Consider the following 17864-nt stretch of genomic DNA (forward strand, 5'->3'; position numbering starts at 1 on the left):
CCTTGTTCTGTCTCTACCTCGTAGACAGCGGTGAGGTCTCTGAAAAAGCTTTTGGCGCCGCTGAGCAGGGCCTCGTTGTCAGGACAAACCACCAGGTACCCGATGTCGCGCTGGGACCCGAAGGGATCCAGCAGCAGCTTCTCCCAGTAGGGCAAACCAAACGGAGACAGCACCACAAAGTCATACTCATAACCCACCAGGAAGGTGGGGATGGGCAGGGGCTCTGGGGACTCGTCGGTGCCTATGGGAGCGGAGCCAAAGGTAGAAAGGAGACAGGTGTGAGAGGAAATGGAGTGAGAAAGACAGAAAGAAAAACCAGGGAGCAAGTGGTGTTAACAGGTAACCTGTCAGCTAGCATCCCTCCACTGAGCATCAGGATAGAAAGTCACTAAAGATCTGACAGCTCCTCCCAAAAGGCCCGAACCTGGATCATACTGCCCACTGATCCGACAAAATCCACTGTGTTTCAATATGAACAAACGCACACACAAACTGTGACACCTATAGAGATGTCTGTAAGCTTCACAACATATATCGAGGAATGAACCAAGGACTGTTTACAAAAGCCAACACATTCACACTGAATCTGACAATGGGCTCAACTACTGTTTCAAACTAGGGACTTGAACTACACTTTCAGCTACTGATTCTTTTATGTCGATGTGTTGGAGCTCAGCATCAGCAGAACCCAGTATGAAGCAGACGAATTCACTGCACATTACCATAGGAGCCCCGTCCAGCCATCTTATGAAACTGCTGCCAGGTGAGAGGACCCTGAACGCCCCATGACCGCACCGTCCTTTTCTTCTGGATGGCATCCTGAAGCACAGGCTGGAGTGACATGAGCACCCGCAGGACGTCCTGAGAGCACAGCGCACTCACGTCCACCGCTGGAGATGAGAACCAGGAAAAACATCAACACCACAGACTGATCTGGAAGCTTTCCCACCACCTCTTTTACACATTTAGACAAATACTTTTTTTAGTTTTTTTTTTTATCTGACATTTGATCTAAAACATTCATTTAAAAACTCTTCTCAGCTTGGTCCAATTGCCTGTTTTCAGTTTGTTTCTGTTTTCAGTCAACAGAGAGTTTACACAGGGGCTTAAACTCCAATACATTTTAACTTCTATTTATTTTTGACGTTCTAAAACTTGAAGACATTTTTATTGAACTTAATAAGGAAAGCTGCTGGGAGATCGAGGAGCTCTAAGTTTGTTTTAATGTTGAAAAGTTCGAGTGAACATGAGGTTAAAGGCTTTTTAAGAAAGTTTTAAGTCGATATTTGAGAATTTAGGAAAATGTATTTATTTACTCTAGTGCCTTGATTCCCATGTTCCCAGTCATTTCTCACCAGGGGCTGCAAAGTTAGCGATAACTGGTTCTTAATTTCAGTATAAATTGTTGTGTTGGAACGGGTGGAATTGAGTCAACTAATGTTACTTTCTTTACATCTTGGACATTTAACAGACACATTTAAATGTAATTTTATTTTCTGACAAAGTTTTATTTTCTCTCTGTAAGTAGCTTTGTCTTGCCATCTAACCTGGCAGAGTTAATTCAAACAATAAATAAATAAAATCACAGTTATAATCGCAAGCACTTTCAAGGATTTCAAGCACCTGTACAAACCCTGAATATAATATTGGCCTCGAGAAATCGCATCAGTCCATCAATATCTATAATGATATCAACTAAAACACTGTACACATTGGCACATTTCATGGTGTTTCTAAAACCCTCTGCTGCTGATGTTTGTAGGCAAATGAACCTGGGGAGACAGAGCTTTTTCTATTGCTGCTCCAACCCTCTGGAACTCTCTCCCACCTACCATCTGACACTGCTCCGACCTCAACACCTTCAAATCCCTTTTAAAAAGTCACTTATTTAAGATTGATTTTAATGTTTAACTGTTTAATATTCATATACCTGCCTTCTGCACCTGCTTTTATCTGTTTTTAATGTGTTCGGTTTCTGTTTTTATCTGCTGTATGTAAAGTGACTTGGAGTTCCATGAAAGGCACTACACAAATAAAATGTATTATTATTATTGTTCAATTCTCACCGTTTTGTTTGGCCCAGTGGTGAAGGCAGGTGCTCTTGACCAGCGCCTCGTCCACTTTGCCCCCTGACATGTTGTCCATGAACTGCCGGCCGTGCTCCAGGGCCATGTAGCAGTCACTGTGGTAGTCCCTCTCCTCCACCCTCACACAGGGCGGCACCGGGGCTCCGTTGGGCCCCCGCGTGACCACGTCGTGCTCTGGGATTGAAATGGGTGAAAAGGGGTTGGTGCACTGGTCCTGCATGAGGAGAATCAACTCATCCGGGACGCGGTCGCCCCTCCCGAACCCGCCGCCTTCCAACGACGACAGCCTCAGCTCCTCGAAGCGCTTCTCCGCCTCCCTGCTAACATCGGATCCGCGGCCGATGATGTCCAGCTCGTCTTCCAGGAAGAGGCCCGAGCCGTTGCCATAGCGCCGGTTGACCACAGCGCTGAATCCGCAGCTGCAGGCCTCCTGGGCTTCGCTGACGGGGTCGCTCAGGTACACGCCCACGTCGGCTCCTTTGATGTTCATATTACACACGCAGATGCAGCAGCTGTCGAAGTTGCAGTCCTTGAAGAGGTTCATGACGGACTCGGACAGGATGAGGGTGACATAGAGGCTGTGGGCTTCGGGGATGGAGGGGACCGTCGCCGGCTCCACTGAGTTCAGCGGTCGGCAGGTGGAGGGGGTGGACGCCGGAGAGTACAGGTCCGAGTTCTCGTACTTGAGCGAGCCCTGGACGCTGGAGGGGCCGCGGGGGGTGCGGGGGGTGCGAGGCGTACGCGGGGTGGGGGCGGAGAAACGCGGGGTGGCGGGTGAAGGCAGGATTCCAGGACCACTGTTGCTCGGTGGAGCGCTGTTGGACATGAAGGGGGTGTGGGTCTGAGGGGTGTAGTCCTGGTCCATGATGCTGCCCACACTGGGGATGTTACTGGGGAGGGAAAGAAAAGAGAAGAATTAAAGGAGCAGTTTACTTCCATGTCAAGACTCCAGTAACAGATGTGATAAAAGAATTTCCATAGTTTTGGTGAAATATCAACATGTGATTCCAGTGAGGATCATGTCTTCACTCAGACATTATAATGCAGGGCCGTCAAACTCATTTTAGTTCAGTTCCACATTCAGCTAAATTTGATCTGCAGTGGGCCGAACCAGTAAAATAATTACATAATAATACATAAATAATGTCAACTCCAAACTTTTCTCTATGTTTTGGAGTGAAAAAAGTAAATTTATTTTATGAAAAGGTTTGCATCTACAAACTATCCTTTCAAAAAATGTGAATAACATGAACAAACTGAAAAAATAAGTGTAATTTTAACACTATTCAGCCTCAGTTTATCATTTTCACATGTACATTAGAACTTACAGATCACAGCGGATCTACAAACACACAAAACATTTAGAAACAGGCAGAATCTTGTTAAAATTGTACTTACTTCTCTTAAGACATTTCAGGTTGTTCATATTTGTTCAGGTTATTCACATGTTTTGCAAAATTATATTTTGTTTTATTTTGTTTATATTTTGTTCATGAAAATATTTACATTTACAAAGAGAAAAATGTGGAGTTGTCATTATTTATAGGTTATTCTGATAGTATTTGACTGAATCCTGCCCACTGGAGATTGAATTGGTCTGAATGTGGAACCTGAACTAAAAGGATTGTTCATATCTTCAGTGTAATTTTTGCATTTCACAATCATCCTAAGGGCCGGACTGGACCCTTTGGTGGTCCAAATTTGGCCCCCAGGCCGCACGTTTGTCACCTGTGTTAAAATGTGTTGTTTAGGATATAAAATCACTACGTAATTTTTTTTTCAATATTTATTTATTTACTTGACAGGCATGATGCAGTCAAGTTGCAGCTGATGTGACGCAGACAGAGTTTATAGCTACTGCTAATTCTCAACTCCAGTCCCCAGATATTTTACCTTTGACCAAATTCTAATCAGTTTAGTTCTGAGTCCAAGTGAACGTTGTTGCCTTCAGACAGAGACAGTGTGAGTGATTTCTAAAAACGTGTTCTCTAATCCTCATCAAATATATTTTTAGCCTCATAGCATTACGGCCTAAGTCACATTTTTGCCTAAACTATGATATCTGCATTACTTGACTCCTAACACTGCTGCTTCAATTTGCATCATTGGCTATGTTTTGCATTAAAAAAAAAAAGACTTGAGGCTAACGCTATGTGGAACAATTTCTTTTAACCATGAACAATAGGGCTGTGTATCGGCAAGAATCTGGCAATACGATACAAATCACAATACTAGGATCACGATATCATATATCACAATATATCATGATACTGTTAAAAAGGCAATTTTTTGTTTGCTTCTTTTTTTAAAAAATGATTATCTCCTTGAAGAATTGAATTACACCAGAAATATGTTCAAATACTAAACACTTTTATTTGATGAGAACAGGATCTAGTGTTATATCACAAAATGTTCCTGTGTTCAAACTGAAATTCTGTTTTACAGACAGTACAGTTTCAGATCCTGTTCAAATGTTCAGATTCTATTAGTTCACAACTAACATCAGAACAGGATTTTAGTTCAATCCCAACAAAGGAACGAACATTGTTTAATAAGTGTTAAATAATAATAAAATATAATAAAATATAAACAAAAAAGAAAAACAAAGAAACAAAAATGAGCCTCCACAATATCTGCATTTGAATAAATACCTAAAAATATCGATACAGTACTTTTTAATATCGATACAGTATTGTGAAATGAAAAATTGCGATATATTGCAGAACTGATATTTTCTTTCACCCTTAATGAATAATAGAAATGATCCCTAATTATCCCCAAGATTCTCTACAATTACTGCCCTATGACAACCAACCATCACCTTCCAATGTTGAGTTAAGCCAAAGTAAGAAAAACAAAGTCAGTCTGTCCTGAACTGGGTCACATGGAGGTTAAAAGAGGCTGAGAACCAGCACTAAAACACTGAAAACACAAGTTTTTATCAGTTTTTTTTCCCTTGCCAAAACAGCATTGTTCAGTACATGGGTGCAAATAGCAGCATATTGTTATCTAGCTGTCTTGCTGCATTTGTGTCGACAGCTCAAGTAATAAGGCAAGAGGGCACAACGACATTCACCACAAAAAGAATGCAGAGTGGGCTTTGACTGCACACGTTTACACATGAGAGAACAAGAATGTGGGGGAGAGAGAGAGAGAGAGAGAGAGAAAAGGAGAAACGGGAAGAAAAAGTAGCAGAGGGAGTGAGAAAGACGTTCAATAAACATTTCAACAAGCATCCCTCTGAGGTAAGGTTTATTTTTGGGCTGGCAGGCAACGGTGAGGAAACACAGAAGGAGAGAGAGCGAGTGGAAGAGGGCAGCGAGAAAAGCAAGAGAAAGACAAACAGGGAGAGCACATCATGTCCAGAGCTGAACCACTCCAGGCAGACACACATTAGGAGGAAGTCCCACGGCAGGACGGAACGCAGACGCAGACTGGACACTGGCGCTCTGGACACTGGCCAGACCCGACTCAGTGGAGACGCCTTCGAACATATCGTCACTTTTAACAAGGCTTGGCGCTCAAATTTCACACTGTTAAAAAATCTGTCCTAAACATACTGAGCCTTTCTCATGCTGTCAGAATCACTCTTATTTGACAAACTTTGCCAGGCGGGTGTGCTCGATTTCTCCCGTGTCATCCATTAGAATAACAAATAAACTCCTAAAATCCTCCTTAAAATAATGTTCATCATCATCAGGAAAAATCCCACAGTAGCCATTAGCTCTGCAGCATCAGGAAAAAAAAAAAGAGAAAAGCAGCTCTGGCTCCGACTGAAACCTCTGTGTGAACAGTTTCACCTGTCAGCAAAAAGAAATGGATCTGGATTTTCCCACACGTTAAAACTCTTCTGTGATGGAAACCATATGCTACAGCCTTTAGTCCAGGTTGTTGTTTCCCATTACAACTCACAGTGCTGTTAGTAAATGTGTCTATGTTGAGATATCATCACTCAACTTTGGATACGTTTTCCCAGTCAATAAAATTCACACAAAAGCCCATACAAACTGAAAACAGGTCTATCACCTGGACCAGAAACACATTAAATCAACAGAGCAGAATAGTGTGTGATAACCCTGTTGGTGAGTAGGGATGGAACGATTACCGGTAGAACGATAAACCGAGGCCAAATTCCAGACGGTTAGTATTACCATTTAAATTCTAATGATCATGATAACTGTGTTTGATTATTAGAGAGAAAGAGAGAGAGAGGGAAAGAGAGAGGAAGAGAAAGAGAGAGAGAAAAAGAGAGGGAAAGACAGAAAGAGACAGAGAAAGAGAAAGAGAGAGAAAGAGAGAGGAAGAGAAAGAGAGAAAAAGAGATAAAGAAAGAAAGAGAGAGAGAGAGAGAGACACCCTAAAACAACTCTGACTTGGTCTGTAAAATGGTCCAACAGTTTCCATACGGTTCCATCTTTAAAGCACATTTGTATGTGTGATGTTTACATGTGAATGTTTCTGCCACAGAAGGTACATTGTGCCTGTTATTTTATTTTATTATATTTTTTTCCAAATCCAACTTGGTTAAATTATTTCAGTGTGTGTATGAGCACTTTTTGAACATCGGTACATCCCTGCTGGTGAGTGTGGTCCATGTGTGAGCTGGAGCAGAGGTGTGGATGCTTGTACAACGGAGCAGTGGTGACAGATAAACTGAGCTGGTGGCATGGAGCCGCTGTGGGCCCATCGCACCACTCCGGTGATAATCCCCATCTTCAACCAAGAAGGCATTTTCCAGTCATTTCCCAGCCCCGCCTCAGGCAGCCATGCATGGGAAATTGAGCAGCCTGCTAAGGGGGTATCCAGGGAGAGACCGGAGGGCGTGTGGACAGAAAGACTGTATGCTTCCTTGCACACAAATCGCAAAGCAGCCAGTACAGCCTTGGCGTGTCTTCTGCTGGTCTAAATGATAACGCTGCCGCAGTCTCCTTGAACCCAGATCACCACCATGAATTATAAGGGATCGTTGGAACAGGCTTCAAAAGGGGAAACTAGACACATGCGCGTTAACAGAACTCATCCAGAACTAACGCGACAAGAGGAGTGAAGAGAAGGCCTGAAAACAACACCACTGGAACCACTTTAGCCATGATATCATTTCAGATCAGCTCATCCTCTGTCCTCAAGTGGGATCTTTTAGCATTTTTAACAACCAGCTGTTAGCCTGTTGGCAAATGTGACTAGGGCTGTTTGAAAATATCAGTTCTGCATTATATCGCGATATTTCATTTCACAATACTGTATTGATATTCAAAAGTACTGTATCGATATTTTTAGGTATTTATTCAAATGCAAACATGGCGGAGGTTCATTTTTGTTTTCTGGTTTTCTTTATTGTTTATATTTTATTTATTATTATTCAACACTTTTATTAAATAATGGTTATTTGAAGCATCTTAAAAGCACTTTTTACTGTTTGAGAGGCAGATGGGAGTTCCTTTGTTGGGATCGCACAAAAATGAAAGTTATAATGTTAGTTGTGAACTAACAGAATCTGAACATTTGAACAGGATCTGAAACTGTAATGTCTGTAAAACACAATCTCAGTTTGAACACAGGAACATTTTGTGATAGAACATTAGATCCTGTTGGGATCAAATAAAAATGTGTTTAGTATTTGTGCAGATTTCTGGAGTAATTCAGTTCTTACAGGAAATAATCATTTTTTTAAAAAAGAAACAAACGAAAAATTGCGTTTTTTAACACCATCATGATATATCATGATATATCGTATCATGATCCTAGTATTGTGATTTGTATTGTATCGCCAGATTCCTGCTAATACACAGCCCTGAACGTGACCTGGTTTTAACTGGTTTTACATCAGACACATGGCTTTCATTCATCTACTCACTGTTTATTACTCTAATCCAGGTCCTCTCAGTCCAAATGAACCCCTTTTGGTTATCATCATGACTCAGAAAGACAGTAAATTATTAATTATAAATGAAACCTGTCCACACTAAACTTGAATAAAAACTGGTCTGGTTCATCTCAGACTGATCTGTGAATTGCGTGACAAACTCAAAAAAATGCTGATAAATGTATGGAAATGAGGTCAAGTCACCGTAAATTCCATAAAATAGGACCAATGTCCCTGTATGTCAGCGTCATGTTCCATCAACAGTTAACACCAAGTTCAATTTGTGAGGTCGTCAGGTTCTGTCTCTATGTTAGAGTCCTGTGGTCTGGATGCAGGAGATCAATTTCCCAATAGAAGTGGGTGGCACTTTCACTGGAGGAGAACTCAACTAATTCAATCAAAGTCCATATATGACTTCTATCAGTGATGAGTAAAAACTATAGTGATATCTGTAACTATTTACATGTTATAAAGCAGGGCTGTCAAACTCATTTTCTTCCAGGTTCCACATTCAGTCCAATTTAATCTGCAGTGGGTCGGACCAGTGTAATAACAGTATGATAGACAATAAATAATGGCATCTCTAAATTGTTTTACTGCAAAATATAACCTTCAGTTATGCCAATATTTACATTTACAAACTATTCAAACAAAAACGATGTGAATAACCTGAAAAAATGGAATTTGTTAAGAAATATAAGTACAATTTTATCAATATTATGCCTCGACTTACCATTTATAGGCTACATGTGCATTACAGATCAGATCTACAAAGGCGCAAAACATTCAGTAACAGGCAGAATATTGTTAAAATGGCACTTAATTTACTTCAGACATTTTAGGTTGTTCGTATTTGTTCAAGTTATTCACATTTTAAAGGATAATTTGTTAATGTAAACATTTTCATAATTTAATGTTTTTTGCACTAAATCAAAGAGAAAAAATTGGTGTTGTCATTATTTATAGGTTATTATGATATTATTTTTGACTTTGATGACCTAAGTTGCACTTTGCAAATTCATCCCGTGGGCCAGACTGGACCCTTTGGCGGGCCGGTTTTGGTCCCCGGGCCACATGTTTGATACCTGTGTTATAAAGCATCAAAATATGGACCATTATAACTAAAGGCACATATTTAATAGTTCAAAAATTCATAAAAAAAACTGAAAAATCCAAATTTCTCAAAACTGTGAGCAACCTTCGCAGACATTGTCCCAAGGAAGATACATATTACATTTGAAATGAACCCGAACAGTAGTTTCGTTACAGATGTTTGGAGAAATTGCTAAAAAGACGACGATGACAATGGCGAAGACAACACTGGGAACAGCGCCTTCACAGTATCTCGTGGCCTGTCGGTAGGTGAGTTTAGAATGAAGTGTGAAAGTTGTGTTAACGAGCTGGACTCAAACCCAACAGGACCAAACCGCCAGCCCACAGGGGGATGAGTGGAGGGTGAGTGAAGAGCTGCAGACGTGTACCTGTCCTTGCTGATGAAGGTCATGACGGGCATCTCTCTGCCCAAGGCCCAGCTGGACCGGTAGACGCAGTCCTCTGGGAGTTTGACCGGAGGAAGACACTGACTCGGCAACGTCTTCAGAGGAGCGAACATGGAGCAGCCGACAAACGCCTGGCACAGCTCTGGTTTAAAGACGAACGAGTAGTCCTGAAAAAAACAACAACACACATGTCAGAGAATCCAGACGTCGATCTGGGTTTAGTCTGTGTGGAACGGGGGGGGGGGTCAAACCCATTTTGCTAAAATGCTAAAATTAGGAAAATTGTATTGTTTGATTCTTGTGTTAAGTTAGAGATAAAGATGTAAAAGCACTGAGGGGTTGGATTAAATAAGTTTAGACTTCTTCCTACCAAGGTTATAACAGTGTTGGATTTTTCATTCTAGTTTAGTTTTATTTAGTTCTGACTTTTTTTTTCTCTAATTCAGTTCGTTTTAATTCATTTTTAGAGCAGGTTTGATAGTTTTTATTAGTTTTATTTTTTTTCTAAACGCTTAGTTTTAGTATTAGTTTTAGTTTAGTCATATCTTTTCTCTTCTTCTCTGTCGTTGTATTCAAATAAATCCCAGACAGGACTCTGCTGCTTTCTCCCAACTTTAGTCTCCATGTTTCCAGATAGAGTGGGGACCAGAAGACGACTGGAAACCACAAGTGAACACAAGTGACGGAGCAAAAAGTGTCGTATGATGACAGCACAGAACATTACTAGAGCGAAATAAATCAATTTCGTATCAATCCGGCATTGACAAAAACAAAAACAAGGGGAATTTCATCCATAATTTTTATCCGTTTTAGTTAGTTTTGTAAACACACAATACAGTTTCAGTTAGTTATTTTTTTCTTTTAATTATAATTTTATTTATTACAGTTAACAAAAATGTTTTTTCAATTATAGTTTTCGTCATTTTGTTAGTTTTCATTAATGATAATAACCTTCCTTCCTACTCCTTTTCAACCATGCAAAATTCAGACTTGTATGTGCTTGAAGATAGATTCTGTTCATTTAAATGTCATTTTGTTTTTGTCTTAATTTACTTCATTTTGTTTTACTTTGTTTCTTTGCATGTTCAAAATAAAAAAATAAATACATTTTAGTCCAGGGGCCACTTATTACCCACTCTAATCTTATAAGGCCCAGACCAGTAAAATAATCCAAGGCATAATAACCTATAAGTAAGAATCCAATTTTCTCTTTGTTTTAGTGAGAAAAAAGTAAAACGACATTATGAAAATGTGAATAACCTGAACAACCATGTACAAAAATAAGTTATTTCAACAATATTACATCTCAGCTTATTATTGACACAACTTACAGATCACAGTGGATCTGCAAATACACAAAACTTTTACTAACAGGCAGAATAAAGTTAAAACTGAACTTAGTTTTCTTACAGGTTGTTAATATTCATGTTCATGTTATTCACATTTTACTGTGAAAGGATAGTTTGTAAATGTAAATGTTTTCAAAATGTAATTTAATTTTTTCTCATTAAACCAAGCAAAAAATTTGGAGTCGTCATTATTTATAGATTATTATGCCATTATTTTACTTAAACTCACATTGGTCACCAGTTCAAAACCCTGGACTGTTCATATCCTCAGTGTAATTTTTAAATTCAGGGGCAGGATTGGACCCTTTGGCGGGCCGGTTTTGACCCATGGGTCAGATATTTGACACCCTTGCAGTAGAAAGATTCTAAACTCACTTAAATTTTATCCTGTGGGCATTTTAAATGTCTAATTCAATGATACTTTGTTCACGTTTTGAATTTTAATGACTAATTATTATGAGTATTATAGTATTTTACTGAAGTGTTTCATTATTCTATAACTGCTGTGTATTTTACTGTGGGTTCTCTATTGTACTTTGCTTTATTGAAGATGAGACTCAGAGTCAAAATAAAGGTTGAGTGAATTAATTTTACATTTTGAGATTATGCTGATTCATGTAAAAGCTGATGCTTTATATGTTTTGTTTTTTTAATGGTAGAGCTCCCTCTGACACTGGAGTGAAAAGGCAGCGGTTAAAATGTGCATTTTTAAGAAAACTGTAACAGCAGGGACTCAGTGTTTAGCTTCAGGGAACTCGAGGTGAGCAAATGGTTGCCTGGAGTGAACCCCAGGTCCTTCAAGCCTCAAAGGTTAATGAAAGTGAGTGAAATTTATGACCAGAGCTGCACAATTAATCACATTACAATGTCAGTCTGTGTAATTATACAGACATAGTGTGTGTTTGGGGAGACTTCCAGAGAAATGTGCTGTGTGCAAATGTAAAAAGAAAGAGTTCAAGATATTTTTGAGTGTTAAACTCTTCGTAATGATCAGTGATCTGTGTATTTTCCTCAATAACAAAGCACGTTGACTCATATAGCCCATAATAATCACAACAGGACTGTTTCACTACATCGTGCAGCTCTAATTAAGTACATATACTGAGTGGTAAATTATTCTGACTCCAAGCCCTAATTAAGACTGTTTTCACATTTAACTCGGGGGAAAAATGCATATATGTTATATTTTTCTGACTTCACGTGCACTTCTTATTTTTTTATAATTAGTTACTAATTTGAGCATTTTCTTCCAATGAGATATTTTCAACAGGTTTGACTGAAAACTAAACGCACTGTCTTCAACTGCACCTCATTGAAGTAACACTATGTTAAAAATGTGAACTTACTACTGATGATTTTTCATGAACAGACACTGGGTAAAGTCTTCACAGTTTAATGATTACCTGTTTTGTTTTATGGTGATACATTTTTCCTAAAATGATTCATCAAAAGGAAAACATTGTTAATGCAAGTTTTTAAAAGTAATCATAACTTAATTTTATCAAAGTGTTATGCACATCTACACACTACATGGGCCAAAGTATTCAAACATGTTGAATTCAGGCGTTTCTTTTCTATTGATGGGGAAATACTGACGTTTACATGACAAATCATCATGAACAGGACATCTTACAGCTGTAGACATGATGTGTCCCAATATGTGTCCATATAATTACCTCCGCCAAGGAGGTTCTGTTTTGTCAGCGTCTGTCTGTCTGTCTGTCTGTCTGTCTGTGTACAAGATAACTCAAAAAGTTATGGATGGATTTGGATGAAAATTTCAAGAAATGTTGGTACTGGCACAAGGAACAAATGATTAAATTTTGGTGGTGATTGGGGGGGGGGGGGGGGGGGGGGGGGGCACTGATCTGCCTTGGCGGAGGTCTGCGCTCTTTGAGTGCTTCTAGTTTATAATTTCCTTAAAGTTTAATGGGGGATTAAAGATGGTTAGTTGTGACAGAAAATTCTTATTTAAAGTCAAAGCATGAAAATATTTTAGAAATTTAGAGGTGGAACATTTAAAATCATAGTAATGGATAAAAAACAAAACAAAACAAAAACAAAATCAACGTTGAGAGAAATTAAGTCAAAACCATCTCTGAGGCATTTTGGAAGCAAAGATAACAATTTAAACCAAGCTAACCAATGTAATGATATTTATCTCAATATAAAACCATATCCTGACATTAGTCCTTCTTGTTTTGTATCCCAGACCCCTGTTAGAAAAGAAACACCAGACACCAACGTGTCCACATCAAGGTTATTATCGTTAACGAAAACTAACGAAATGACAAAAACTAGAATTGTAAAAACATTTTCATTAACTGAAATAAATAAAAACTATAATTAAAAGAAAAAACGATAACTAACTGAAACTGTATTGTGTGCTTAAAAAACTAACTAAAATGTAAAAAAAATTATGAATAAAATTCCATTCGTTTTCATCATTGTCGGATTGATACGAAATCAATTTATTTCGCTCTAGCAATTTTAGCTAGCGGCACCATACGGTACTTCACGGTCCCTCACTTTTCGTCACTTGTGGTTTCCAGTCATCTTCTGGTCCCCACTCTACCTGGAAACATGGAGATTAAAGTTGGGAGAAAGCAGCAGAGTCCTGTCTGGGATTGATTTGAATACGACGGAGAAGAAAAGATAGATAGATAGGTAGATAGATAGATGGATAGATGGATAGATAGATAGATAGATAGATAGATAGATAGATAGATAGATAGATAGATAGATAGATAGATAGATAGATAGATAGATAGATAGAAAACTAAACTAAAACTAAGCATTTAGAAAAAAAATTAGAAGCAATAAAAACTAGCAAACCTGCTCTAAAAACGAATTAAAACGAACTGAATCCGAGAAAAAAAAAGTCAAAACTAAATAAAACTAGAATGAAAAATCCTAAATTATTAGAGCCTTGGTCCACATACTTTTGTCCATATAGCGTCTTTAGGATCTAAACAGATTATGAGACATTAAGAGTTTATAAGGACCCACGAACTGCCGTCTGAAGGGCTGTTATTCACTACTGAGCAACAAAGACTGTCTCAACTCATCAGGCTGAAGAAAAATATCCAGTGGCCGTAACTCAGTGTGACTTACGGCGTCTAAAGGTTCTGGCAGCGAAGCCGCTCTATCGGTTCAGTCGGCTGGAATTGACAGCGTAATAACGGCGGGCAGATTTACGGCTCCGGACCCACCTTGATCTCCGATGGCTTTGGGCTGCAGAAGCTCTCCTCCACCTCGATCTTGAAGTGGCCCCCCAGGGACGAGGTGCCGTCCAGCGTGGTCATGCCTGAGGGGGGCTCCATGCTGCCGTAGTCCTTACTGCACATGTTCATGGGGGAGTAGCCCATGATGTGCTGCTCCAGGGAGGGGGGCGTGGGGAACATCTGGTGCAGGTCCGCAGAGCCTGGCGCCAAACATGAACACAGGTCAAACACCCATCACTTCATCTGTTTATGTGGAACAATTAGATTTAGATTGTACAGAGAGAGCCTTTTCATTCATGTAAAAACACAAAATGATGGATTAACTTGACAAACTGTACACAGCTTGAACACGTTTCCCGCATTTAATGTAATAAATGTCATGAATTATTGCATATGACACTGGTTGATGCTCAATGCGGGAGTTTAAATTTCAGGATGAAAATCTAATTAAACAGAGCATAATCTAATAACCAACCAAACTGATGTTTTGTATACCTCTGATTTTTTACATTTAAGCCCAATTAAACTATGAAATTCAGCTTTAATCTAAATGAATGCATAAAATCTGCAACAACACCAGTTTATTATCAGCTTCATCTGAGTTACTTCATGACATAAAAAACCCAATATGGGAAAGATCTTGTTTATTTCTGCAGTTATTTTTAACTCTGCAAAAATCAAGAAACTTATTAAAAATGAATGTGTTAGCGCTGCTACAACTGTGAGTCTTGTAATTTATAACAACTACAAGAATATTTCATAATTTATTACAAATAAAGAGAGCTGATTACTACAAGATGTGGTTGCGATAACGTAATGAAATAAAACTCAGAATGCAATTATTAGAAAAATGCTAAATAGAAATATGTAATTATAATTAAAACAAGCTCCACTACATTTATGACATTTATGATTTATGAAAAGATGCTCAAACTCCACATCGGGAATATCTTCAGCCGCAGATTTTACACATTTTATCTTTACAACACACACACACACAAGCACAATTTATGTTTGAGGGACTCAGTGGAAAATATTGTATCATAACACTAAAGCAAAATGGTTGATCTGAGACCAATTTGCTTCATAATAAATAGACTGTATTGGTCCTAATAGGATTTACTGTGAACTTTACACCACATACTGGATGCTCCGGCGACTGAATGATGAGGTTTGTAAGCAGCAAATTGGGTACGACTTTAAGGCTGAAGTCTGTTAAAAGTTCACGTAACCGTCGGTGATGAGACAACAGGGCGGATGGCTGCGATCTGTCAGAGACACGACGGGATGTTAACGGGACGCTGTTAGTCTGGATTTGACAGGTGACGTGTAAACAGCAGATTCTGTTTGGATACAACAAACGGAGCCTTTTCCGGTTGAGTAATGTGGGACATGCTGATCATATCCTGGTTTTATGTGGATTCTTTGGACATGTTTACGGCACATTCAGAAAACTCCTCGAATTTACTTATTTAAGGTTGAGACACATGCGTCCTGTTTACAGACAGATGGAGAAAAGACAAAGATCCACTGGTAGAGATGGAGGAATCCAAAGTCCAGATTTAGAAACATGAAGACTTCTAAATATTATGACAGATCAACAGGTTTGTAGAAAAATCTGATCGTTTCTCGAAGGTATTTGACGACACAAAAACAGCAGAAAACAATATTTAATTAGAATATGAGCGGCTGCATGTGAACAGGAGTATCCGTGGAATGTTCATTTTCATTATAATGTAAACAGTTTAATAGGATGTTTGTGTTTTTCAGAATCAGGGCAAAAACATGAATATTTTGTGGATGTAAACATAGTCCCTGACAGTTTAACTCTTCACCACTAGGTGGCAAAGCCAAAGGTGAGCATCTATGATCATTAATTTAGTGGATTTGTCAAAGCAGTGCCATCCCACTGCCATCAACATATAAGCAGCAGAATGCAACCTGTAAGTCTGAAGTGGCTTCTTATAAAATCTAAAGTATTCTTAATTTTCAGGGGGCTCATAAATGTGATGAATGTGATTCTAGACTTGAGGTTCATCATTCTAGTGGTGTAGGAGGACATCAGGGTACGGAGGACAGACAGACAGACGGGTGGTGGGATACATACTAATGCAGGACACAGGGTCCAAAGTGGATGGCTTTGGTTCCTTGTTGCCAAATTTCTCATCTGTTCCGTTCACTGGTCGTCTGGAACCAGGCTGTGGACAAAAAAACAAGGGTTTTAGCAGCGGGAACAGTGAGTGTCAGCCAGTATCGCTGCTCTGTATTCACTCCGCTTCAACTTCTCCCACAAGTCAGAATAAAGACGTCTCTTTCCAAAAAAACTTGCAGAAAGTGGTGGGAGCTGTCAGCTGATAAAGGGCAGATTGGAAACGGCGCTCTGGCACCGGCGGAAACACCTGGCAGACCCGGACTGTGAGGCCTTCGTTCACTCACCGCCAGATCGTCCTCGTCCGAGTTGAAGAGGTTGTCCAGGTCGTTGATGGACACCACCAGGTCCGTCTCGTGGATGAGGCTGGTGGACGCCATACGGTTGTGAGCGGCCCCTCGCTGAGCATCTGCAAACGCACATTAAGGTCATTAAGTTGATTTTTGGCTCCTAACGCTAAACTAACCGACCGGCAGATTTGGCCTAATTTAACTCAATTGAGGACCAAGATTTTGCTCTAAATTTAATTACTAAGAAACTTGTGGCAGGACGAGGCTGTGTGAGACTTACTAACAGTAACACCACCATCAGCATCATTATTTTTCATTTACCCATATAGTTGTGATAGTGTTTATTATAGTTACATGGATGATAGAGGTTTCTATTATTGGTACTAACAGCTGCAGTAGTCGTATATCCACTGTTAGTAGTTATACTAACAGTACTTGTACTACTGTGACAGCGTTTCAGTCCAGGCTGAAAACAGCTGCTCAACTGTGCACAGAACAACTGAAAGGGCTCTATCTGCACTCTGACCTTTTACTTTGTTTTAACTGATTATTATTTATGTTTAATTGATTATGTTTTAATTGTAATTGTGTGTTTTTAACCTGTCTCGTTTCCATTTTTGTAAAGCACTGTGAATTGCCCTGTGTATGAATTGTGCTGTACAAATAAATCTGCCTTGTCTTGTATCTGGAGTAGTAGTGGCAGCAGTTATGGGTATTTGTACTAGTTATTGGTTGTTATACTAGTTACAGCAGTTCTAGTTATTGTTCAGTTTGCTGTGCATCAGTGTGTCTCCCCCTATGCCCCCCACCTATTTCTCTTCCTTTAACTCAGGGCTGTCAAACTCATGTTAGTTCAGTTCCACATTCAGTTAAATTTGATCTGCAGTGGGCCGAACCAGTCAAATAATTACAGAATAATATAGAAATGTCAACTCTAAACTTTTCTCTATGTTTTAGAGCAAAAAAAGTTAATTTACATTTTGAACAGGTTTCCATCTACAAACTATCCTTTCAAAAGATGTGAATAACATGAACAAACTGGAAAAAATAAGAGTAATTTCAACAATATTCTGCCTCAGTTTATCATTCACACTTGTGCATTAGAACTTACAGATCACAGTGGATCTACAAACACAAAACATTTAATAACAGACAGAATATTGTTAAAATTGTACTTACTTCTATTAAGACATTTCAGGTTGTTCATATTTGTTCAGGTTATTCACATTTTTTATGAAATTATACTTTGTTTTAGTGTAAATACATGAAAATATTTACATTTACAAAGTGAAAAATTTGGAGTTGTCATTATTTATATGTTTTTATGATAGTATTTTACTGAATCCTGCCCACTTGAGATTGAATTGGTCTGAATGTGGAACCTGAACTAAAAGGATTGTTCA

At 39.0% G+C, this 17864-nt stretch overlaps 1 protein-coding gene across 1 annotated transcript in view; it reads right to left on the minus strand.

Annotated features, from left to right (window-relative positions):
• Positions 1 to 17864, minus strand: part of med13a (mediator complex subunit 13a) — a 122085-nt gene that overhangs the window by 21900 nt on the left and 82321 nt on the right. The window contains 7 exon segments of the mRNA XM_030153640.1: positions 18 to 241; positions 723 to 890; positions 2067 to 2977; positions 9432 to 9616; positions 14011 to 14222; positions 16130 to 16220; positions 16459 to 16580. Of these exon segments, the coding sequence (XP_030009500.1) occupies positions 18 to 241; positions 723 to 890; positions 2067 to 2977; positions 9432 to 9616; positions 14011 to 14222; positions 16130 to 16220; positions 16459 to 16580 (1913 nt within the window).

Source organism: Sphaeramia orbicularis, chromosome 14, assembly GCF_902148855.1.
Source record: "Sphaeramia orbicularis chromosome 14, fSphaOr1.1, whole genome shotgun sequence".
In the NCBI taxonomy this organism is placed as follows: domain Eukaryota; kingdom Metazoa; phylum Chordata; class Actinopteri; order Kurtiformes; family Apogonidae; genus Sphaeramia; species Sphaeramia orbicularis.